This window comes from Lepidochelys kempii, chromosome 23 (genome assembly GCF_965140285.1).
Source record: "Lepidochelys kempii isolate rLepKem1 chromosome 23, rLepKem1.hap1, whole genome shotgun sequence".
In the NCBI taxonomy this organism is placed as follows: domain Eukaryota; kingdom Metazoa; phylum Chordata; order Testudines; family Cheloniidae; genus Lepidochelys; species Lepidochelys kempii.
Window position 1 is genome coordinate 8,852,052 of NC_136402.1, and position 25,427 is coordinate 8,877,478.

A 25,427-nucleotide genomic window follows, 5' to 3' on the forward strand; every position below is an offset into this window, starting at 1 on the left:
ATGGCTGACTAATCTAATTGCCTTCTCTGACGAGATAACTGGCTCTGTGGATGAGGGGAAAGCAGTGGACGTGTTGTTCCTTGACTTTAGCGAAGCTTTTGACACTGTCTCCCACAGTATTCTTGCCATCAAGTTAAAGAAGTATGGGCTGGATGAATGGACTATAAGGTGGATAGAAAGTTGGGCTAGATTGTCGGGCTCAACAGGTAGGGCTCAATGGCTCCATGTCTGAAATTCTATGATTCTATGATATAAGGTCTCCAGCATGGAGGGCAGCCTTAGCTCGACCGCAGTGTGCACCTGGGAGCTAACATGCACCGGACTTGACGGCCCTTGTGGCACCGGAGTCGACGGTGCAGGAGCCGTTACTTGTCCTGTGCGCTCCAGCAATGGACACGGCTCCAGCTGTGGTGCGGGAAGCGTCAGTGGCTGTCGAACCGACAAAGAAGAAGGAGTCGGCACCTGCTTGGGCTGCTTCTTCTTCTGGCCCAGACACAGGGACCAGCGCCGGGGTGGTGGAGGTGCCGGGGGGGGCTGACGCTGTGAGTCTTTAGCAGAGTCCGAACGCGGTGCTGGTCCAGTTGGTGCCGCAGGGGCACTCTGCACTGAAGACAATGCTGAGTCCCGGTGCGCGGAGGAAGGGCCCGGGCTAAGTGCCGCCTCCATAAGGAGCTGCTTGAGTCTAAAGTCCCGCTACTTTTTGGTCCTGGGCTTGAAGGCTTTGCAAATGCGGCACTTGTCGGGATTCCCCCAGACACCTTAGGCAAGAGTCGTGGGGGTCTCCCGTTGGCATCGGCTTCAGGCAAGCCGAGCAAGGTTTGAAGCCCGGAAACCCTGGCATAGGCCCCTGTACCGGGATGGGGGAGAGGGGAGAAGATCCCACTCCACCCTACTAATTACACTAATCTAGCTACACTAAATATTAACAACTACTAACAACTATAAACAACTAATTACAACTATTAACAGGTACTAAGAGAGAAAGCTAGAGAGAGTGGAGATCAGCTACGCTGTGCTCCACAGTTCCAACGACCGTCACGGATGGTAAGAAGGAACTGAGGGGGCGCTGGGTCAGCTGGGGCATATATCCGACACCATGAAGGCGCCACTCCAGGGGGCTCCTCAGCCGACCCACCGAGTGTTGTTGGGGTAAAATTCTTCCGACAATCATGCACGCGGCGCGCACACACCTAATTGGAATCGATATGAGCAAGCACTCAAAGAAGAACTGTAATAGTTTTACCTGTGCCTATGAATTTTTAAATTCTGCAGTTATAACATTGGGCTCGTCAGTCTGCTGTGCACTAGAACAGAGAACAAAGTCATAGGGTTCATTCATAGGTTTAGGGAAAGCGTGGCACACACAGGCCTGCAGGAACTAATTGTCTCTCCAGTCAACCACAAGAATGACAATTAAATTTAAGAGGCTTGTTTCCTCAGGACTTGGAGAAGCAGTCATATCAAATATCTAGGTGTAGCCCTAGAAAAGCTGACTTCCTGAGAGCAGATCCAGCACATAAACAAAGCTGTCAAGAACAATCAGAGAGCATTAAAGATAACAGGAGGCAAGTTTGTCCTCCCTTTTGAGCAATCAAGGATGTTCTAGGCCCTGTCCACCTGGGCAAAGATGTTAGTCTTTTCAATGGCGTTAACTCAGCGGAGTGAGCTGAACTCAACTGAAACACCCCCTTTAGGACCTCATCTTCACTAGGAAAATGATGTCTTTTCAACACGTTTTAAAACTCAGGTATTTTAAAACCCAGGTGTCACTAGTCAGGGCTGGTTGAACCTCTGTCCCTCTTTGCAAAAAGAATGAGGAGAACTTGTGGCACCTTAGAGACTAACAAATTTATTTGGGCATAAGCTTTTGTGGGCTAAAACCACTTCATCAGATGCATGGAGTGGAAGATACAGTAGCGAACATGGTAGAGTTCTGTGGTGACCTAGAATCCTACTTTCGACGTCTCCAACTCAAGGAATATTTCCAACACACCTCTGACCCCACAGAATCCTTCCTACCAACACTACAAAAAGAAGGATTGCACGTGGACTCCTTCGGAAGGTCAAAACAACAGACTGGACTTCTACATAGATTGCTTCCGTCGACGTGCACAGGCTGAAATTGTGGAAAAGCAGCATCACTTGCCCCATAACCTCAACCGTGCAGACCACAATGCCATCCACAGCCTCAGGAACAACTCTGACATCATAATCAAAAAGGCTGACAAAGGAGGTGCTGTCATCATCATGAATAGGTCGGAATATGAACGAGAGGCTGCTAGACATCTCTCTAACACCACATTCTACAAGCCATTACCCTCTGATCCCACTGAGGGTTACCAAAAGAAGCTACACCATCAAGAAACTCCCTGAAAAAGCACAGGAACAAATCCGCACAGACACACCCCTGGAACCCCGACCTGGGGTATTCTATCTGCTACTCAAGATCCATAAACCTGGAAATCCTTGACGCCCCATCATCTCAGGTATTGGCACCCTGACAGCAGGATTGTCTGGCTACGTAGACTCTCCCCTCAGGCCCTACACTACCAGCACTCCTAGCTATCTTCAAGACACCACTGACTTCCTGAGGAAACTACAATCCATTGGTGATCTTCCAGAAAACACCATCCTAGCCACTATGGATGTAGAAGCTCTCTATGCAGACTCCAATGAGAAACTGCAGAACTGGAATTAATTTGCAAACTGGACACCATTAAATTAGGCTTGAATAAAGACTGGGAGTGGCTGGGTCATTACACAAACTGAAAACTATTTCCCCATGTTAAGTTTTCTCCTACTGTTACTCACACCTTCTTGTCAACTAGTTGAAATGGGCCATCCTGATTATCACTACGAAAGTTTTTTTTTCTCCCGCTGATAATAGCCCACCTTAAGTGATTAATCTCTTACCCGCATGGCCCTACAGTATGCCAACATTTTTATGGCTGACTTAGAACAATGCTTCCTTAGCTCTCGTCCCCTAACACCCCTACTCTACTTGCACTACATTGATGAGATCTTCATCATGTGGACCCATGGAAAAGAAGCCCTTGAGGAATTCCACCATGATTTCAACAATTTCCATCCCACTATCAACCTCTGCCTGGACCAATCCACACAAGCGGTCCACTTCCTGGACACTGCAGTGCTAATAAGCGATGGTCACATAAACACCACCCTATACCGGAAACCTACTGACCGCTATACTTACCTACATGCCTCCAGCTTCCATCCAGGATGCATCACATGATCCATTGTCTACAGCCAAGCTCTAAGATACAACCGCATTTGCTCCAATCCCTCAAACAGAGACAAACACCTACAGGATCTCTACCAACCGTTCTTAAAATTACAGTACCCACCTGCTGAAGTGAAGAAACAGATTGACAGAGCCAAAAGAGTACCCAGAAGTCACCTACTACAGGACAGGTCCAACAAAGAAAGTAACAGAATGCCACTAGCCATCACCTTCGAACCCCAACTAAAACCTCTCCAACGCATCATCAAGGATCTACAACCTATCCCTGAAGGACGACCCATCACTCTCACAGATCTTGGAAGACAGGCCAATCCTTGCTTACAGACAGCCCCCCCAACCTGAAGCAAATACTCATCAGCAACCATACACCACACAACAAAAACACCAACCCAGGAACCTATCCTTGCAACAAAGCCTGTTGCCAACTCTGTCCACATATCTATTCAGGGGACACCGTCATAGGGCCTAATCACATCAGCCATGCCATCAGGGGCTCATTCATCTGCACATCTACCAATGTGATATATGCCATCATATGCTAGCAATGCCCCTCTGCTAGCACATGATGGCATATATCACACTGGTAGTGATAATCAGGATCACTACAAACTTTTGTAGTGATAATCAGGATGGCCCATTTCAAACCGTTGACAAGAAGGTGTGAGTAACAGTAGGGGAAAACTTAGCATGGGGAAATAGTTTTCAGTTTGTGTAATGACCCAGCCACTCCCAGTGTCTATTCAAGCCTAATTTAATGGTATCCAGTTTGCAAATTAATTCCAGTTCAGCAGTTTCTCCTTGGAGTCTGTTTTTGAAGTGTTTTTTTGAAGAATTGCCACTTTTAGGTCTGTTACTGAGTGAACAGAGAGATTGAAGTGTTCTCCTACTGGTTTTTGAATGTTATAATACCTGATGTCAGATTTGTGTCCATTTATTCTTTTGCGTAGAGACTGTCCGGTTTGGCTAATGTACATGGCAGAGGGGCATTGCTGGCACATGATGGCATATATCACATTGGGAGATGTGCAGGTGAATGAGCCCCTGATGGCATGGCTGATGTGGTTAGGTACTATGAGAGTGTCCCTTGGATAGACATGCGGACAGAGTTGGCACTGGGGTTTGTTGCAGGGTTTGGTTCCTGGGTTAGTGTTTTTGTTGTGTGGTGTGTAGTTGCTGGTGAGTATTTGCTTCAGGTTGGGGGGCTGTCTGTAAACGAGGACTGGCCTGTCTCTCAAGGTCTGTGAGAGTGAGGGATCGTAGGGCCATGCGGGTACCCATAGCAGTCCTGCTGACTTGATGATATAAATTGTCCCCAAATCTGAAACAGTTTTGGGTGAAAGTCACGAAGTTCAGCCACCAGATTTGCTGTGACATTATCGGGATACTGTTCCTGATGGCTTGTAGTCCATCTTTATGTGGAATGTTGGTGTAGAGAGCTTCTACATCCATAGCGGCTAGGATGGTGTTTTCTGGAAGATCACCAAAGAAAGTAACAGAACGCCACTAGCCGTCACCTACAGCCCCCAACTAAAACCTCTCCAGCACATCATCAAGGATCTACACCCTATCCTGAAGGACGATCCCTCACTCTCACAGACCTTGGGAGACAGGCCAGTCCTCGCTTACAGACAGCCCCCCCAACCTGAAGCAAATAATTTCCCCCTGCTGATACTCACATCTTCTTGTCAACTGTTTGAAATAGGCCACCTTGTTTCCATTGGCATCATTATCACTACAAAAGTGATTTCCACCCCTTCTTGTCAACTGTTGAGAATAGCCCACTTCCACCTTAATTGAATTGGCTCATTAGCACTGACACCCCCCCCCACTTGGTAAGGCAACTCCCATCTTTTCATATGCTCTGTATTTATACCTTCCTACTGTATGTTCCACTCCATTCATTTGATGAAGTGGGGTTTTAGCCCATGAAAGCTTATGCCCAAATAAATTTGTTGGTCTCTAAGGTGCCACAAGGACTCCTCGTTGTTTTTATTGATACAGACTAACACGGCTACCACTCTGAAACCTGTCAATACATATGGGCAGTAACCTCCAATGGCCAGACCAGCACATCATTTTCATAAATCATTACAGGCAGTCAGGAGTGCTGGAAAAATTTGTGTAGTGGGGGTGATGAGAGCCATTGAACCAGACTGTAAACCCTGTGTACAATGAAGTCCAATTCACGCCAGGGGGTCCTGCAGCACGCCCAGCACCCGTAGTTCCAGCACCTATGCAGGCAATGCAAATCCACACCACGACAATTTGTATTTTCACTAGTGTTAGCAGGCAGGGATCAACTCCAGGGTTGGCCCTTCACTTCTTTCTTCCTAGTGAAGACAAGGCCAGACCTATCATGAAATGACTAAAGGTGTGAATTCAAAATGATTTAAGTTATTTTGATTCCAGTTTGCATGTAGACAAGCCCAAGCCCTTAGAAAAAGTTTTAATTAACACACTGTCACCACTTAGCACACCTAGTGTAGACAAAGAGTCATATGTACAAATGTGTTAAGGCACCTAAGGCCAGCTCACGTTTTTAAATGCAACTCTCTTTGTCTATGCCTGGTGCTTAGTGGAATTGAGCAACAGGTTCCTTGTGTGGCTGTCCTTCAATACCATGATGACAAGGTGTTCGTTAACTCATTTTCCAACACCTCATTTTCCCAGCATAGACAGCGCCAGTGAGGGCAGTGTCCAGCCTTGTCCTGGAGGAAATCAGCTTTGATTTGACTGAATTATTGGCCTATACAAATCACATGTAGAGCATACAGACTAGATGCTTTTGCTAAATTTGTAACGTGCACCCTGGAAGAGCTGTGCTGTGTTTGTGTCCCTGCTAAGGAGCTGATCCTGCAAAACACCCGCTACTGTCTGTTGCACTCACTAACATAAGTAGTCCCCGTGAAGTTGGTGGAGTTACTCACAGTAGATAGCACTGGGCCCTAAAGGCTAGATCCACAAAGGGATTCAGGTCTTGTCTACAGTGGGAATTAATTCAGATTAAGATAGGATGTGAATTTAAAGAGGAACAGCTATTCCTGATTAATTCTTTCTGTGGATGTTCTTATTCCTGCATAAGAGTGCCTTACAACAAATTAGTTTAATCCACTTCCACTTCTTATGCTGGAGTAAGAACGTCCACAGAGGAGGATGGGTTTCAGAGTGGTAACCGTGTTAGTCTGTATCCGCAAAAAGAACGAGGAGTACTTGTGGCACCTTAGAGACTAACAAATTTATTTGGGCATAAGATTTCGTGGGCTAAAACCCACTTCATCAGATTCATAGAGTGGAACATACAGTAGGAAGATATGTGTATATATATAGATATATATACACACACACACACACACACACACACAGAGAACATGAAAAGATGGGGGTTACCATACCAACTCTAAGAGACCAATCAATTACGGTGAGCTATTCTCAGCAGGGAAAAAAAACTTTTGTAGTGATAATCCGGATGGCCCATTTCAAACCGTTGACAAGAAGGTGTGAGTAATAGTAGGGGAAAACTTATCATGGGGAAATAGTTTTCAGTTTGTGTAATGACCCAGCCACTCCCAGTGTCTATTCAAGCCTAATTTAATGGTATCCAGTTTGCAAATTAATTCCAGTTCAGCAGTTTCTCCCTGGAGTCTGTTTTTGAAGTGCTTTTTTTGAAGAATTGCCACTTTTAGGTCTGTTACTGAGTGAACAGAGAGATTGAAGTGTTCTCCTACTGGTTTTTGAATGTTATGATTCCTGATGTCAGATTTGTGTCCATTTATTTTTTTGCGTAGAGACTGTTCGGTATGCCAATGTACATGGCAGAGGGGCATTGCTGGCACATGATGGCATATATCACATTGGTAGATGTGAAGGTGAACAAGCCCCTGATGGCGTGGCTGATGTGATTAGGTCCTATGATGGTGTCCCTTGAATAGATATGCAGACAGAGTTGGCACTGGGGTTTGTTGCAGGGTTCCTGGGTTGGTGTTTTTGTTGTGTGGTGTGTGATTGCTGGTGAGTATTAGCTTCAGGTTGGGGGACTGTCTGTAAGCAAGGACTGGCCTGTCTTCCAAGATCTGTGAGAGTGAGGGATCGTCCTTCAGGATAGGTTGTAGATCCTTGATGATGCATTGGAGAGGTTTTAGTTGGGGGCTGAAAGTGATGGCTAGTGGCGTTCTGTTACATTTTTTTTTGTTGGGCCTGTCCTGTAGTAGGGGACTTCTGGGTACTCTTCAGGCTCTATCAATCTGTTTCTTCACTTCAGCAGCTGGGTATTGTAGTTTTAAGAGCACTTGATGGAGATCTTGTAGGTGTTTGTTCTGTCTGAGGGATTGGAGCAAATGCGGTTGTATCTTAGAGCTTGGCTGTAGACAATGGATCGTGTGATGTGTCCTGGATGGAAGCTGGAGACATGTAGGCAAGTATAGCCATCAGTAGGTTTAGGAGGAGTTAATCAGAAAACAGCTATTTTGGAATAATTCTTCACGTAGGCAAGCCCTCCTGCCTAGTGGAATCTTCAGTTCTGAGTTCAGCACGAAGGCTTGAGCCACTAAGGCATTTAGGCACCTAAATCCAACATGTAGGTTTACCACTAACATTCTCAAGACCACTACTCAGCTGCCACTGAACCCTGCAGATGCCTGAGATTCCCTTAGCCCTGGTCTACACTAGGACTTTAGGTCGAATTTAGCAGCGTTAAATCAATGTAAACCTGCACCCGTCCACACAATGAAGCCCTTTATTTCCACTTAAAGATCTCTTAAAATCGATTTCCTTACTCCACCCCTGACAAGTGGATTAGCGCTTAAATCGACGTTGCCGGCTCGAATTTGGGGTACTGTGGACACAATTCGATGGTATTGGCCTCTGGGAGCTATCCCAGAGTGCTCCATTATGACCGCTCTGGACAGCACTCTCAACTCAGATGCACTGGCCAGGTAGACAGGAAAAGAACCGCGAACTTTTGAATCTCATTTCCTGTTTGGCCAGCGTGGCAAGCTGCAGGTGACCATGCAGAGCTCATCAGCACAGGTGACCATGATGGAGTCCCAGAATCGCAAAAGAGCTCCAGCATGGACCGAACGGGAGGTACGGGATCTGATCGCTGTTTGGGGAGAGGAATCCGTGCTATCAGAACTCCGTTCCAGTTTTCGAAATGCCAAAACCTTTGTGAAAATCTCCCAGGGCATGAAGGACAGAGGCCATAACAGGGACCCGAAGCAGTGCCGCGTGAAACTGAAGGAGCTGAGGCAAGCCTACCAGAAAACCAGAGAGGCGAACAGCCGCTCTGGGTCAGAGCCCCAAACATGCCGCTTCTATGATAAGCTGCATGCCATTTTAGGGGGTTCAGCCACCACTACCCCAGCCGTGTTGTTTGACTCCTTCAATGGAGATGGAGGCAATACGGAAGCAGGTTTTGGGGACGAAGAAGATGATGATGAGGAGGAGGTTGTAGATAGCTCACAGCAAGCAAGCGGAGAAACTGGTTTTCACGACAGCCAGGAACTGTTTCTCACCCTAGACCTGGAGCCAGTACCCCCCGAACCCACCCAAGGCTGCCTCCTGGACCCAGCAGGCGGAGAAGGGACCTCTGGTGAGTGTACCTTTTAAAATACTATACATGGTTTAAAAGCAAGCATGTGAAAGGATTACTTTGCCCTGGCATTTGCGGTTCTCCTAGATGTAGTCCTAAAGCCTTTGCAAAAGGTTTCTGGGGAGGGCAGCCTTATTGCGTCCTTCATGGTAGGACACTTTACCACTCCAGGCCAGTAACACGTACTCGGGAATCATTGTAGAACAAAGCATTGCAGTGTATGTTTGCTGGCATTCAAACAACATCCGTTCTTTATCTCTCTGTGTTATCCTCAGGAGAGTGAGATATAATTCATGGTCACCTGGTTGAAATAGAGTGCTTTTCTTCAGGGGACACTCAGAGGAGCCCATTCCTGCTGGGCTGTTTGCCTGTGGCTAAACAGAAATGTTCCCCGCTGTTAGCCACAGGGAGGGGGGAAGGTTGAGGGGGTAGTCACGCGTTGGGAGGAGGCAAAATGCGACCTTGTAACGAAAGCGCATGTGCTATGTATGTAATGTTAACAGCAAGGTTTACCCTGAAAGAGTGTAGCCACTGTTTTATAAAATGTGTCTTTTTAAATACCGCTGTCCCTTCTTTTTTCTCCACCAGCTGCATGTGTTTCAATGATCACAGGATCTTCTCCTTCCCAGAGGCTAGTGAAGCTTAGAAAGAAAAAAAAACGCACTCGCGATGAAATGTTCTCCGAGCTCATGCTGTCCTCCCACACTGACAGAGCACAGACGAATGCGTGGAGGCAAATAATGTCAGAGTGCAGGAAAGCACAAAATGACCGGGAGGAGAGGTGGAGGGCTGAAGAGAGTAAGTGGCGGGCTGAAGAGAGGACTGAAGCTCAAATGTGGCGGCAGCGTGATGAGAGGAGGCAGGATTCAATGCTGAGGCTGCTGCAGGACCAAACCAGTATGCTCCAGTGTATGGTTGAGCTGCAGCAAAGGCAGCTGGAGCACAGACTGCCACTGCAGCCCCTTTGTAACCAACCGCCCTCCTCCCCAAGTTCCATAGCCTCCACACCCAGACGCCCAAGAACGCGGTGGGGGGGCCTCCGGCCAACCAGCCACTCCACCACAGAGGATTGCCCAAAAAAAAGAAGGCTGTCATTCAATAAATTTTAAAGTTGTAAACTTTTAAAGTGCTGTGCTTAAAGTGCTGTGTGGCATTTTCCTTCCCTCCTCCACCACCCCTCCTGGGCTACCTTGGTAGTCATCCCCCTATTTGTGTGATGAATGAATAAAGAATGCAAGAATGTGAAGCAACAATGACTTTATTGCCTCTGCAAGCGGTGATTGAAGGGAGGAGGGGCGGGTGGTTAGCTTACAGGGAAGTAGAGTGAACCAAGGGGCGGGGGGTTTCATCAAGGAGAAACAAACAGAACTTTCACACCATAGCCTGGCCAGTCATGAAACTGGTTTTCAAAGCTTCTCTGCTGCGTACCGCGCCCTCCTGTGCTCTTCTAACCGCCCTGGTGTCTGGCTGCGCGTAACCAGCAGCCAGGCGATTTGCCTCAACCTCCCACTCCGCCATAAACGTCTCCCCCTTACTCTCACAGATATTGTGGAGCACACAGCAAGCAGTAATAACAGTGGGAATATTGGTTTCGCTGAGGTCTAAGCGAGTCAGTAAACTGCGCCAGCGCGCCTTTAAACGTCCAAATGCACATTCTACCACCATTCTGCACTTGCTCAGCCTGTAGTTGAACAGCTCCTGACTACTGTCCAGGCTGCCTGTCTACGGCTTCATGAGCCATGGCATTAAGGGGTAGGCTGGGTCCCCAAGGATAATTATAGGCATTTCAACATCCCCAACAGTTATTTTCTGGTCTGGGAATAAAGTCCCTTCCTGCAGCTTTTGAAACAGACCAGAGTTCCTGAAGATGCGAGCATCATGCACCTTTCCCGGCCATCCCACGTTGATGTTGGTGAAACGTCCCTTGTGATCCACCAGAGCTTGCAGCACTATCGAAAAGTACCCCTTGCGGTTTATGTACTCGGCGGCTTGATGCTCCGGTGCCAAGATAGGGATATGGGTTCCGTCTATAGCCCCACCACAGTTAGGGAATCCCATTGCAGCAAAGCCATCCACTATGACCTGCACATTTCCCAGGGTCACTACCCTTGATATCAGCAGATCTTTGATTGCGTGGGCTACTTGCATCACAGCAGCCCCCACAGTAGATTTGCCCACTCCAAATTGATTCCCAACTGACCGGTAGCTGTCTGGCGTTGCAAGCTTCCACAGGGCTATCGCCACTCGCTTCTCAACTGTGAGGGCTGCTCTCATCTTGGTATTCATGCGCCTCAGGGCAGGGGAAAGCAAGTCACAAAGTTCCATGAAAGTGCCCTTACGCATGCGAAAGTTTCGCAGCCACTGTGAATCGTCCCAGACCTGCAACACTATGCGGTCCCACCAGTCTGTGCTTGTTTCCCGAGCCCAGAATCGGCGTTCCACAGCATGAACCTGCCCCATTAGCACCATGATGCATGCATTGTCAGGGCCCATGCTTTCAGAGAAATCTGTGTCCATGTCCTGATCACTCACGTGACCACGCTGACGTCGCCTCCTCGCCCGGTATCGCTTTGCCAGGTTCTGGTGCTGCATATACTGCTGGGTAACGCGTGTGGTGTTTAATGTGCTCCTAATTGCCAAAGTGAGCTGAGCGGCCTCCATGCTTGCCTTGGTATGGCGTCCGCACAGAAAAAAGGCGCGGAACGATTGTCTGCCGTTGCTCTGACAGAGGGAGGGGCGACTGACGACACGGCTTACAGGGTTGGCTTCAGGGAGCTAAAATCAACAAAGTGGGTGTCTTTACATCAAGGAGTATTTCAGGCAGGACTTCACGGAGGGTTCCAATAAGAAATGGTGCACCTAAGTTATCGTTCTTATTGGAACAAGGAGGTTAGCCTGGCCTCTGATTGATACATGGCTAGATTTACCTCGCTGCACCTTCTCTGTGAGTGACTGCAGTGTGACCTAGAGGAATGAGTCCCCTAGACAGGGGAGGAGGCAAATGAGTACAAAACAAATCTGGTCTATTTCTTGTTTTGACCCACTCCATCTATCTTTTACATCTTTGGCTGGCAGCAGACGGTGCAGAAGGACTGCATGCCATCCACATCTCATGGCTGCTCGGCAGAAGATGGTACAGTACGACTGCCAGCAGTCCGTATCGCCTGCCCGCTCACCATAAGACGGTTCAATAGGACTGACTGCAGGACTAAAGAGAATGACCTGGTCAAGTCACTCCAAATTTAGTCCCTGCGCCCATGTCTGCCCAGGCGCTCCCAGCCGACGTGGCCAGGAGCACCTCGGACATGACGATGACAGCTACCAGTCGTAATCTACCGTCTGCTGCCACAAGGCAAGGGGTTGCTGCTACTGTGTAGCAATGCCGTACCGCGTCTGCCAGCACCCAGGAGACATAGGGTGACGGTTACCTGAGCGGGCTCCATGCTTGCCGTGGTATGGCGTCTGCACAGGTAACTCAGGAAAAAAGGCGCGAAACGATTGTCTGCCCTTGCTTTCACGGAGGGAGGGAGGGAACGGGGGCCTGACGATATGTACCCAGAACCACCCGCGACAATGTTTTAGCCCCATCAGGCATTGGGATCTCAACCCAGAATTCCAATGGGCAGCGGAGACTGCGGGAACTGTGGGGTAGCTACCCACAGTGCAACGCTCCGGAAGTCGACTCTAGCCTCGGTACTGTGGAAGCGCTCCGCCGAGTTAATGCACTTAGAGCATTTTCTGTGGGGACACACACACTCGAATATATAAAACCGATTTCTAAAAAAACGACTTCTACAAATTCGACCTTATTCCGTAGTGTAGACATACCCTTAGGCAAAGCAGCCTAAGTCCTTTTGTCTCCTCCCAGCTAACAAGCTCCTCAGAGCCCTAGCTCATACCTACACCTCAGAGGGATTCTCGTACGAGGTGTTGTTCCACATCTCTCTCCAGTGGAGCCTGATCCGGTAGATGTTGTCAGAGCATAGCTACTGGATTGGGCCTCACAAGTCGGGAACTTTTGGGGTGCAGGAGAGGGGCTGTGTAAAAAGCCTGGTGATTGGGACACTCAGCTGGGATGTGGGAGACTCAGAGTCAAACCCTGCTCCAATGAATATTTTATTTATACAAAGCAGAACAGCTCCCACAGGAGAGATGGAGTGAGATACACCCCAGGGCCCAGGGGCTGGAGGACTCAGCTGTGATCAGGCTGTCATCTCCCAGGTGAGTGCCTTAAGCCCTGGGCTATTGGGTATTCTAGGGACAAGCACACACACAAGCCAAAGCCTGAAAAATTTCTAGCCTGCTTCCCTTTGGTTGTCTTTTGTGTGGGCCTTCATCCAGTAGCCATTCTCACAGCTCACCTACCAGACTGGGCCCCCAGGCAAGATAGGTGGGGGAATGGCTCGTTGGACAATCCCACAGAGGCTTTGGCTTGTGCTAGGGCTTCAAGCAGCTTGTTGGCTGTGCAGCCCGGTCAGGGCTTGAGGGGTTCAGCGCGTGCCCACCAGCGAGAACTCCGGCACCTTCGGGGCGAGGCAGCAATTGAGCAGTGGTTTTGTCAGCAGCAAAGGTGCCACCATTCTGAGTTGCTGCGGGGTGCTCGACTCCTGCTCTGGCCCCCACCCTGCCTCTTCCCACCCCATTTCGCCCCCTCCCCGAGCGCGCCCCCTCCTCTCTGTCCCACAACCCCCCCCCCCCGCCCATCACCTCCTGCACACCGCTGAACAGCTGATCAGTGGCAGGTGGGAGATGCAGGGGTTGGAGGTAGAGGAAGGAGCTGATTGGGGGCGCTGCCCCTAAAGAGGCAGTTAGGTGGCGAAGTTCCTTCGTGCATCTTGCCTTCAGCGTTTCACCCCTTGCAGTCTGTCTGTTTCTCTAGCACCGCGGCACTCGCTCAGTGCTGCGTGAGCACACACACAGATCTGTTCTTCTCTTTGGCCCCCCTGCATGCAGGAATTATTTGGTGTTGTCAGGTGCGGTTAGCATAGAAGTGAGTTCTGCATGTTGTTTTGTAGGCACTGAGAGTTGTGGTCATTCGGATCGCCTCTGGGATCAGAGGCTGAGCAAACTCTTTGTCCTGCACACCTGAGCCTCACTCATGAGGATGGCAGTCCCATTGTTTCAGTGGCATGCAGCTGTCGTGGGAGACCCTGGTCATCCATGGCAAAGTGGTACTCCAACTAGTGTGGGAAAATCTCCTGCAGGGCTTTGAAGATGAGACCCTTGAAATGGGTTTGGTATTGGGGTGGTGTTCCCAGCTGTGGAAATCCTATGTTCCTTCTGCCACGCCTTCAGACCTCTGAGTTCTGGAAACTGAAGGTCCTTATTATGGTCCCCTCTCTCCTTTTTTAATATGTCTAAGAAATTAAATGATAAATATTCTGTTCCAGCAATGTCAAGGATGCATGGTTAAGCACCCAAAATGCTGCAGAGGTGGGTACAAGTGCAACCTTAACTCTGCCCCCTTCTGGATCTGTAGCATTATAATTCAGTCTTTATACATGATTCCAAGCTGTTTCTCAAATACTATAACTGCCCAAAACAAATCAACCAGCCTTCCCCAGCCCCTCTGAGCCCACCTGGCCTACACCAGACAGCTCTCAGCTTGCTCTGCTGGCCCATACCCCTCTTGCTCCACCCTTGCCCCTCTCAGCTCATCCAACCCTGCCCCTCTTGGGTTTGCCATTGTGCACCTTCTAATCTCTGGAGTCAGACACACTCATCCCTTGCTGGGGCTTTCTATCAAACATGTTATGTAGAGCTCTCCCAGTTGAATAATATTAATACATGAATTTACAAGCTGTCACGGAGTCCCTGGGCGATGCTCTGGAACTGCTCCCCATGAAGCCAGTCAGGACTCTGGGGTAGTCGCCTTTCTGTGAGCAGCCTGTCTTCAGGACACACCGCTCACCCGGCTTCCACCTTCCTGGGTCTGACCTCGGAGCATTCAGCCTCCTCTGCCCCTCCGTGCGCTTCCCCCCAGCGAGTCCACTCAGGTGGGGCTCCTGGGGAAGCCAGAGGGTCCTGCACCCCAACTTCGCAGTCAGACGTGACTCTCAGCTAGCCAGTAAAACAGAAGGTTTATTAGACGACAGGAACATGGTCTAAAACAGAGCTTGCAGGTGCAGAGAACGGGACCCCTCAGCTGGGTCCATTTTGGGGGGCAGTGAGCCAGACGACCACGTCTTCACTTCACTCCATGTCCCAGCCAGCCCCAAACTGAAACCCCCTCCAGCCCCTCCTCCTCTGGGCTTTGTTCCTTTCCTGGGCCAGGTGGTCACCTGATTCCTTTGTTCTCCAACCCTTTAGCTCTCACCTCGCAGGGGGGAAGGGCCCAGGCCATCAGTTGCCAGGAAACAGGGTGTCGGCCATTCTCTGTGTCCAGACTCCTGCACACACCGGCCCTCTAGGGCTCTGCAATGATCATACACCCTTACCCCACCACCTAGATACTTAAGAACTGCCTAGGGGAAACTGAGGCACCCCCATACTATTCAGAGGAAACATTAAGAACAGTCCCACTTCATCACACAAGCTACCTACTACCCTTGCCAAAGCCCCAAGGCTCCTTACCAACGAAAACATGTTAAATACATTGAAAAATATGGAAATGCTCTCTAAAAGCTTAGCAAATAAAATTAATTGAAGGCTGAGAGGCCTAGAAAATGGGAGGAGGGATGGGAGAGTGGGAGAGGAAGGGAATGATAATAAATAGCTCGCATGGATAATAATTATACCATGCAAAGCTGGAGGCAAGGTGCCAGCTTGTGCCGAGGCTACACTGAACCCTTGCAACTGACAGCTGGAAAACAGTCTGGCTCACCTGTGTGTAAGTATTGTTAAACTAGATATTAGCCTCTAAAATGTATTAAGTGCTTAGACTTTATGAAATGCTTGTAGGATGCTGCATGTATTGATTTCACTTACAGAAGCTGTAGCCCATGATATGAAGTTATATTGAGTGTTTGCATTGTAATCCTCTGTACCTGAGGAACTCACCAAACAGGAAAGAAGAATTAACAAGGGTAAAGTGCTGATCCTGCACACCAGAAGGCCAACTGAAACCAAATAAGCCTTTGTGAAACAGAGGACAAAGACGTTGTTGATTGCCGTCCCACACACACACACAGGGGCAGCAGGTTTGCAGAATTTTGGTGGTGCTTAAGGCTCTGGGAGGGAATTTGGGTGCAGGGAGGAGGTCTGGGGTGCAGGCCCTGGGCTGGGGCAGGGGATTGGGGTGAAGGATGGTTGGGGTCTGGGAGGGGATGAGGGGTGCAGGCTCTGGGACTGAGTTTGGGTGTGGGGTGGGGGTGCAGGCTCTGGGAGGGAGCTTGGGGATGAGAGGGGGTGCAGGCTCTGGGAGGGAGCTTGGTGGCCAAAGGCGGGGGGTGCAGGTTCTGGGAGGGAGCTTGGGTGCCAGAGGGCAGTGCTTACCTGAAGCTCCTACGCAGGGCTGGCCGGGAGTCTCCATGTGCTGCTACCCCCAGGCACTGCCCCTGCAGCTTCCCATTAGCCGCAGGGGCGCTTGGAGGCGGGACACAGACCCACCCCACCCAGGGGCTGCAGGGAGGGGCCGGCAGCCACATGGAGCAAGCGCGCAGGAAGCCGCTCAGCTCCGCTGTCGGTGGTGAATGGGGGCCCTGAGCTGTTTTAAATGGCTCGGGGGACACACAGGGTGGAAGGCGGGGCCAAGGGAGAGACCTGTGCTGGAGCTGGGCACCACGGGCCCATAGAGCACACCGCCCATGCACAAACCCCTCACCACGAAGAGGAGGCAGGCACCAATGCTTGTTCCATCAGTTTGAAGTGAATATGAATGCCTGACCAGAATCACTATGCTGTATCACTATGCTGTTTATAATTCAGAGAGGGCAATATTTCGAAGCATAAGCAAGGGATCCCCAATCTGCTTAAAAAGACCTATACAGCTTTCATATACAGCTGCTACTATCGCCCTTTGGAACTTAAGCCAGTAACTCATTTGTGCATGTACGTTTCCCTGCTTTAAACTTGTAAATAACTCCCATTTTTTTTCCTAGTTAATAAATCTTTACTTCATTTAATATAAGATTCGTGACAAGTGTTGGTTTGAGATCTACACTTGACCTGGGGTAAGTGACTGGTCCTTTGGGACTGGGAATAACCTGAATGTTGTTAAGCAGAGGGGTAGCCGTGTTTGCCGCTTTTACAGATCCAGACTAAGAGTCCTGTGGCACCTTACAGACTAACAGACATATTGGATCATAAGCTTTTGTGGGTGAATAGCTCTCTGATTGATCCAAATGTAACTTCTATTGCTGGACAAAGATCTACTACTGTTAAAACAATGCCATCCAGGCATCTGCTACAATGACCCAAGTGGTTTCAACAGTAGACTTAGAGAGAGAGAGAATGGCAATAGTCTTCTCTGGATGTAGTAGCAAAAGTAATCCACCAGCCTCGCTACTTAGATCCACCCCATCTTGGTAGATACTTTCCAAAGCCAGTAATAACGGCTGGAGTAATTTTAAGACAACAGCCAAGGATTGCTCATGAGAAAGTCAGCGGGTTTTCCCGGGTTGGACTAATTTGAACTTCAGTCCCAGTGTATCTTCTATATTTTCCAAGATACTCAGCCTTTTTGGACTCTTGCTGAAAAAATATAATGAAGACATTACATTTGTAGCTTTTTAAATGTCTTTTGAAGATTCTGCAGCTCATACTAGTGCTAGTTGGAGTAGATGGCCTCTGCAGTGTGTATAGGAGAAATTAGGGTTGCACTTTTCTTTGAGCAAAGCTTGTACTCCACCATGTCTTCCAGAGAAGTTTGCAGCTCCATCAAATGCACAAGCAGCCATCTGTTTGGGGTCCAATTGACAAGCATTTAACTCTTCTAAGATATGGGTTGTCACAGATGCATCGGATGTGTCTTCTATAATTTGAACATCTAGAAATGCATCTACCGGCCTACCACCGACATCAAGATAACGTATACAATGACTTAATACTTGATGCCCATTTGCATCGGTGCATTCATCAGCCATGTATGCAAAGGTTTTGAATGTGGTGAGAGCATTCTTCACTTTTTCAACTGTTGAACCGCATGCTTCTAGCCAGTCAGTTGAGTTTCTTGCAGAAAGATAGTGAGCATTTGCTGGTCTTGTTCGAAACCAGTGTTCAACTTCAGGATGATCAAGTGACCATGCACTTAACATTGGCCTCCAGTTTGTAGTGTGTAGTATCTCTTGCTTAAATAGAAAGTAGGATGCCACAGCCACGTTTGTTCACATGAACTATATTGTGTCTCCAGCATTCTTAACAGCCTCATTAAGTACTTATAAAATTGGCTTTGAAAGGGGGCTTATAAGGCTTTCTGCATGTTGATGCACTCCAGAGGCATGGTGTTTTGCTGCCTTTTCATGTAGTTTGTCACCATTGGCTTTGCTGATCGGTCTGACAAACCAAACTCCTCCACCTTTACCAATTATAGCATTGGGAAGCTTTCCTTCTTCATAAGCTTTTTAGCAAGCGGTGCACCAGTAGCCATCTTTTGTAACTTCAATAAATGGGAACACTTTGACCGACAAACATCGGGAACTGCCTTTAGGTTTCGGAGACACTGTTTCTTCAGTAGGTAGCTGTATTTGAGCTCGGGCTGGCTGGATGTAGATACACCACTTGACCCGTCAGATGACATGTTGATATGTTCTTCACCTTGTTTAGTTTTTGGGGTCTTTGAGTGGAAAAATTGTTGTATTATTTTTTGTCTTTTCATTTTCACTTTGACCTGCAACATATAAAAGAGATATGAATAAATTAAATGTTTTGTTAGTATAATGCAAATTTAAACATAAGGATAATGCAAAATACACCAAAACACATAACAGGTCTAGATTTCTAAAAAAATATAATTTTAAAAAAGTGTATTTAATTTAAATTGACTTTTGAAAAGTAAGCCATCATGGGATAAGAGGGAAGTCCTCTCATGGATCAGTAACTGATTAAAAGATGGGAAACAAAGGGTAGGAATAAATTATCAGTTTTCAGAATGGAAAGAGAGAAATTGTGGTATCCCTGAGGGGTCGGTACTGGGATCATTACTGTTCAACATATTCATAAATGATCTGGAAAAATGGGTAAACAGTGAGGTGGCAAAATCTGCAGATGATACAAAATTACTCAAGATAGTTAAGTCCAAAGCAGACTGCGAAGAGTTACAAAGGGATCTCAGGTTTCAGAGTAACAGCCGTGTTAGTCTGTATTCGCAAAAAGAAAAGGAGTACTTGTGGCACCTTAGAGACTAACCAATTTATTAGAGCATAAGCTTTCATGAGCTACAGCTCACTTCATCAGATGCATATCGTGGAAACTGCAGCAGACTTTATATATACACAGAGAATATGAACCAATACCTCCTCCCACCCCACTGTCCTGCTGGTAATAGCTTATCTAAAGTGATCAGGTGACTGGGCAACAAAATGGCAGATGAAATTCAATGTTGATAAATGCAAAGTAATGCACTTTGGAAAACAATCTCAACTGATGGGGTCTAAATTAGCCGTTAACACTCTAGAAAGAGATGTTGGAGTCATTGTGGATGGTTCCCTGAAAATTGCCACTCAACGTGCAGTGGCAATCAACAAAGCAAACAGAGTGTTGGGAATCATTAAGACAGGCATAGATAATAAGACAGAAAATATCATATTGCCTCTATATAAATCCATGGTACATGCACCTCTTGAATACTCTGTGCAGATCTGGTCACCTCATCCCAAAAAAGATATTTTGGAATTGGAAAAGGTACAGAGATGGGCAACTAAAATGATTAGGGGTCTGTAACAGGAGGAGAGATTAAAACGGGAATTTTCATCTTAGAAAAGAAATGACTAAGGGGGGGATATGATAGAGGTCTATAAAATCTTGACTGGTGTGAAGAAAGTGAATAAGGAAATGTTATTTAATCCTTCACATAACACAAGAACTAGCAGTCACCCAATGACATTAATAGGCAGCAGGTTTTAAAAAAACCAAAAGGAAGTACTGCTTCACACAACATAAAGTCAATCCGTGGAACTCTTTGACAGGGGGTGCGGTGAAGACCAAAACTATAACAGGATTAAAAAAAGAACTCGATAAATTCCTGGAGAATAGGTCCATCAGTGGCTATTAGCCAGGATGGGGAGGGATGCAATACCATGCTCGGAGTGTCCCTAGCCTGTTTGCCAGAAGGTGGGAATGGGCAACAGGGGATGGATCGCTTGATGATTACCTGTTCTGTCATACCCTCTGAAGCACCTGGCCTTGACCTCTCACAGATCTTGGGAGACAGGCCAGTCCTCGCTTAGAGACAGCCCATGAACCTGAAGCAAATACTCACCAGCAACCACATGCCACACAACAAAGACACCAACCCAGCAACCTATCCTTGCAACAAAGTGCTCTGCCAACTCTGTCCACATTTCTATTCAAGGGACACCATCATAGGACCTAATCACATCAGCCATGCCATCAGGGGCTTGTTCACCTGCACATCTACCAGTGTGATATATGCCATCATGTGCCAGCAATGCCCCTCTGCCATGTACGTTGGCAAACCAGACAGTCTCTATGCAAAAGAATAAATGGACACAAATTTGACATCAGGAATCATAACATTCAAAAACCTGTAGGACACTTCAGTCTCTCTGGTCACTCAGAAACAGACCTAAAAGTGGCAATTCTTCAACAAAAAAACTTCAAAAAACAGACTCCAACGAGAAACTGCTGAACTGGAACTAATTTGCATATTGGATACCATTAAATTAGGCTTGAATAAAGACTAGGACAGGCTGGGTCATTACACAAACTGAAGTCTATTTCCCCATGTTAATTTTCCCCTACTGTTCCTCACACCTTCTTGTCAACTGTTTGAAATAGGCCATCCTGATTATCACTACAAAATTTTTTTCCTCTTGCTGATAATAGCTCACCTTAATTAATTAATTAGCCTCTTAGAGTTGATATGGCAACCCCATCTTTTCATGTTCTCTGTATCTCTCTCAATCTACCTAATGTATGTTCCACTCCATGCATCCAATGAAGTGGGTTTTAGCCCACAAAAGCTTATGCCCAAATAAATTTATTAGTCTCTAACGTGCCCCAAGGACTCCTTGTTCTTTTTACATTTATGTAAATTTCCATTCCCAGTCACAAATCTAGCATTCTGGAGCAAAGTCACTAAAATATAGTCCAATAAACAAATGTTTATTTAACGTGCCCCTCACTTTTCCCTCCACGTCACTCCACTCACCAGTGTTGTCCTTAGTCAGTGGAGACTCAGAGTTCAGAGGTACTTTCGCATGAGTACACCTCCCAGGTGGGGGGCAAGAAGGCACCTTGCTCATTCCTCCAGCTGCTCACGGTTCACTCTGGCCATTGTTGTTCATTGTGCCACCGTTCACTCCATCGCTCTGTTGCCAGTGGCTCTGCGCCATCACCTTCTGCTGCCCCCTGCCCCATGACCTCTGCGAGTTGGTCTCTTCAGGTTCCACCCAGCTCTCAGTGATTTCAGCTGAGCTCTCAGTGGGGGAACCTCGCAGCTAGTGCAGTCTGGGCCGTCTCTTCCACAGCAACACTCTCCCCACAGCAGGACTAAGTGCTTAGACCTGATTATCAGTGATTTCAGTTGTAGTGAAAAGAATGAGGAGTACTTGTGGCACCTTAGAGACTAACAAATATATTTGAGCATAAGCTTTCGTGGGCTAAAACCCACTTCATCGGATGCATGGAGTGGTCACTTAACAAAACAAAAGACTCTCTATGGATCCTAATCAGCTCTGTCTTTAAACAGTAGAGAGGAGCAGGTCAAATAGTACTTGTGTCTCAGACAGATTATGAAGCAAAACACCTGTCCCCACCCTTTCTCTTGCTGCCCTCAATCAGCACAGGCTAAGTACAGTTCTACTGCCCTTTACTCATACAATAAGAACAACAACATTTCATTCCCCACCCCCCACCTCTGCATTCAAGAGATTTGTAACCCAACCCCAGCCAAAATCTATCACTTGAGCAACACAGCTCTGTTTGCTGGATACCTAGGTAGATTAGGTGTGAATGTAAATACAATCTGGTCCTGAAGCTTTTCCCCCCCAGCCCCTAGCTCATCACTAGCTGTCAGGGAGAGCTCATTTTGACTTTGCTTACAAATCATCATTTGAAATGATTCGGTTGGCCAACATCACCGAAATGAATGCACTGACATTGTCATAAAAAACAACAGCTGTATAAGGAAGCTGGTCTATGGTCATACTTGTCAAATCTATTATACTTTTTCAGATACATGTATTTTATCATACACTGTATAGGCTTTTAAAGTGTGTATTAATGTTTCAATTTAATTTCAAATTTCCAAACAGTCACTAAATTGGCATGTAACTAGTTCACAAAACTGGGTGGGGGGGTGTTGGGGAAATTCGGGGGTGTGTGTAGGGAAATCACTGCTCCCAGGACATACTTCTCAGGCAGGAAATGGAATGACAGCCTCAAAACATAGCAGGACTTTTGTGGTTGTTTGAATCTTTTTCCCTGCTAGAGTGTTTCTGGACAAGCTCCCACAGGCACAGCTACCATGACCAATGATTTGGGAGAGAAATTGGGAATTAGGAAGCAGAAAGAGTCCTGTAACAAAGGATGCCTCCCCGTCCACTCCTGTGAGCAGCGGGAGGGCTCCTCTGCTCCTCCCCTCTCCCTCTCTGCAACACCTTCCCTGGGCAGGGAGCAAGGGCACTAGAATGCAGCTGCCCTCCCAGCCTGAGAGAGGGGGGTGAAGAACCCCAGGGGGAGCAGAGGTAAGGTTGGGGATGGGGGCAACAGAACTGATATAGGAGCTGGATTGATCTGGGGGCAGGATGGATCCTAGGGGAACAGAACTGATTTTTAGGGGGCAGGACTGATTTGGAGATTGGCAGGGCAGAATTAATTGAGGCAGGGATAGGATTGCCAGGTGTTGGGTTTTCGACCGGAACACTCAGTTGAAAAGGGACCCTGGCGGCTCCGGTCAGCATAGGGTTGCCAACTTTGTAGTCACACAAAACCAAACACCCTAGCCCCTCCCCTCCCCTTCCCTTCCCTAAGGCCCCGCCCCCACTCACTACATTCCCCTCCCTTGGTGGCTCGCTCTCCCCCACCCTCATTCACCTTCACTGGGCTAGGGGAGGGGTTGGGGTGCAGAAGGGGGTAAGGGCTCCAGCTGGGGATGAGGGGTTTGGGGTGCAGGAGGGGGCTCCAGGCTGAGGGGTGGGGCTGAGGGATTTGGAGTGTGGGAGGAGGCTGCGGGTTGAGACAGGGGATTGGGGTGTGGAGGGGGTGAGGGCTCTGGGGTGGGGCCCAGGATGAGGGGTTCAGGGTGTGGGAGAGAGCTCTGGACTGGAGCAGTGGGTTGGGGTGCAGGGCGGGTGAAGGCTCTGGGTTGGGGCTGGAGATGAGGAGTTTGGGGTGCAGAAGGGTGCTGTGGGTTTTGGAGGTGCTCAGGGCTGGGGCAGGGCGTTGGGGCTCAGGGTTGGGGCGTGGGCTTACTTTGGGCGGCTCCTGGTCAGTGGCACAGTGCGAGGGCTAAGGCAGGCTGGCTGCCTGTCCTGGCACTGCGCTGTACACGCCCCGGAAACAACCAGCAGGTCTGGGTCCTAGGCGGGGGGCCAAGAGGCTCCAGGTGCCGTTCTTGCCTGCAGGCACCGCCCTTCCGGCTCCCATTGGCTGGTTCCTGGCCAATGGAAGTGCGGAGCAGGTGCTCGGTGTGGGGGCAGCGCACGGAGCCTCGTGGCCCCCACACCTAGGAGCTGGACCTGCTGGCCTTTTCCGGGGTGCAGCATGGTGCCAGCCAGGACAGGTAGGGACTAGCCTGCCTTAGCACTAAAGCACTGCTGACTGGACTTTTAACGGCCTGGTCGGTGGTACTGACCGGAGCCACCAAGGTCCCTTTTCAACTAGGTGTTCCGGTTGAAAACCGGACACCTGGTCACCCTATGTCAGCACCACTGACCGGGCTGCTAAAAATCTGGTTGGCTGTGACGGGGCTAAGGCAGACTCTGTGCCCGGCTCTGCGTGGCTCCTGGGAAGCAGTGTCATGTCCGGCTCCTAGGCAGAGGGCTAGCCAGGGGGGCTCCATATGCTGCTCCCACCTGCAGGCACTGCCCCGAGTGCCGGCTCCGCAGCTCCCATTGGCCAGGAATCCACAGTGGGTGTGAATTGGGGGTGCCGCAGCCAATAGGAGCTGCGGAGCTGGCATTTGGGGTGGTGCCTGTGGTCAGGGGCAGCATGCGGAGCCCCTCTGGCTGCAGCTCCGCTTAGGAGCTGGACATGCCGCAGCTTCCCAGGAGCTGTGCAGACTTCCTCCGTCCCTGGGAAGTGCCAGGTCAGTGCTGGTGGAGCTGCTGAGGGGCCACCTGAGGTCAGCACCTCCTGGAGTCCCCGCGAACTGCACCAGCCAGGGCTGCCCAGAGCCCGCATCCTGCCCCCCTCCCCTGCCCCCCAACCCCCTGCTCCAGCCCAGAGCCCCCTCCCCCACTCCCTCAGCCCCACCCCCCCAGCCTGGAGCCCCCTCCTGCATCCCAAACCCCTCATCCCCGGCCCCACCCCAGAGCCCACGTCCCCAGCTGGAGCCCTCTACCCCTCTACCCCTCCCACACCCAAACCCTCTGCCCCAGCCTGGAGCCCCCTCCCTCACCCTGAACCTCTCATTTCTGGCCCCATCCTGGAGCCCACACCCCCAGCCCGGAGCCTGTACCTCCTCCCACACTCCAACCCCCTGCACCCCAGCCTCCACCCCTAACCCCCTACCATACTCACAGCCCCAAACACCCTCCTGCTCTTCCTAGCAGCCACCCCAGCTAAGCGGCCCTGCTCCCCACAAGTGGCCGGCAGCTGCTTGGGAAGGAGGGGTCAGGTGGAGATGCTCCGAATTTGTGGCTCCCTTCCCCAGTCGTCCTTACCTGGGAGCCTCCACTTCAGCCCCTCTGAGCTCTCTGGCATATATCTACGCTGCAATTAAACACCCTGCTGGCCTGGCTTAGCAGACTGGGGCTGTAACATTACTGTGCAGACATTTGGAGTCTCTGAGTCCCTCCCCCCACCAGGGGTCTCAGAGCTTGGGGTTCAGCTAACTCATGGACAGCCCCACAGTGAGCAGCAGACAGGGGCCAGCCAGCTTTAATTGCTGTGTAGATACACCCCCCCGCACCCCGCCCAGCAAGTGGGACACAGCAGCTGCTAGCCTCGGTGGCTGTGCAGGCCAGTCCCTCCCTGCAGGAGGTGCATGTAGCTTAGTGTGGTTTGGGGTGTGTCTCTGTCACTGCATCCAGGGGCAGTGCACTGGGGCTGGTCCAGTGCACTGGCCACGGCAACCCACCCAGTCAGTGGGGCACATCAGGAGCCACGCCAGCAGCCAGACATCGCTGCGTGCAGAGCCTGGCGCTTCACACTGGTGGGTGCCCACCGGGGTCTGCAAAAAGTACGAGGGTCATATGGTGTGGTGGTGTCTATACACAGGCAGCACAAAGGGGGCCTGGCAACAGGGAATGCATCGCTTCACTAGGACTGATGGTCCTGAAACAGAAGAGCTAGTCC

At 49.3% G+C, this 25,427-nt stretch overlaps 1 protein-coding gene across 1 annotated transcript in view; it reads left to right on the top strand.

The window, feature by feature from the left end:
* Positions 1 to 389: 389 nt before the first annotated feature.
* NKPD1 (NTPase KAP family P-loop domain containing 1) overlaps positions 390 to 25,427 on the top strand; it is a 124,625-nt gene continuing 99,587 nt past the window's right edge. The window contains exon 1 of the mRNA XM_073322402.2: positions 390 to 542. Coding sequence (XP_073178503.1) covers positions 390 to 542 — 153 coding nt within the window. The remainder of the gene's footprint in view (positions 543 to 25,427) is intronic.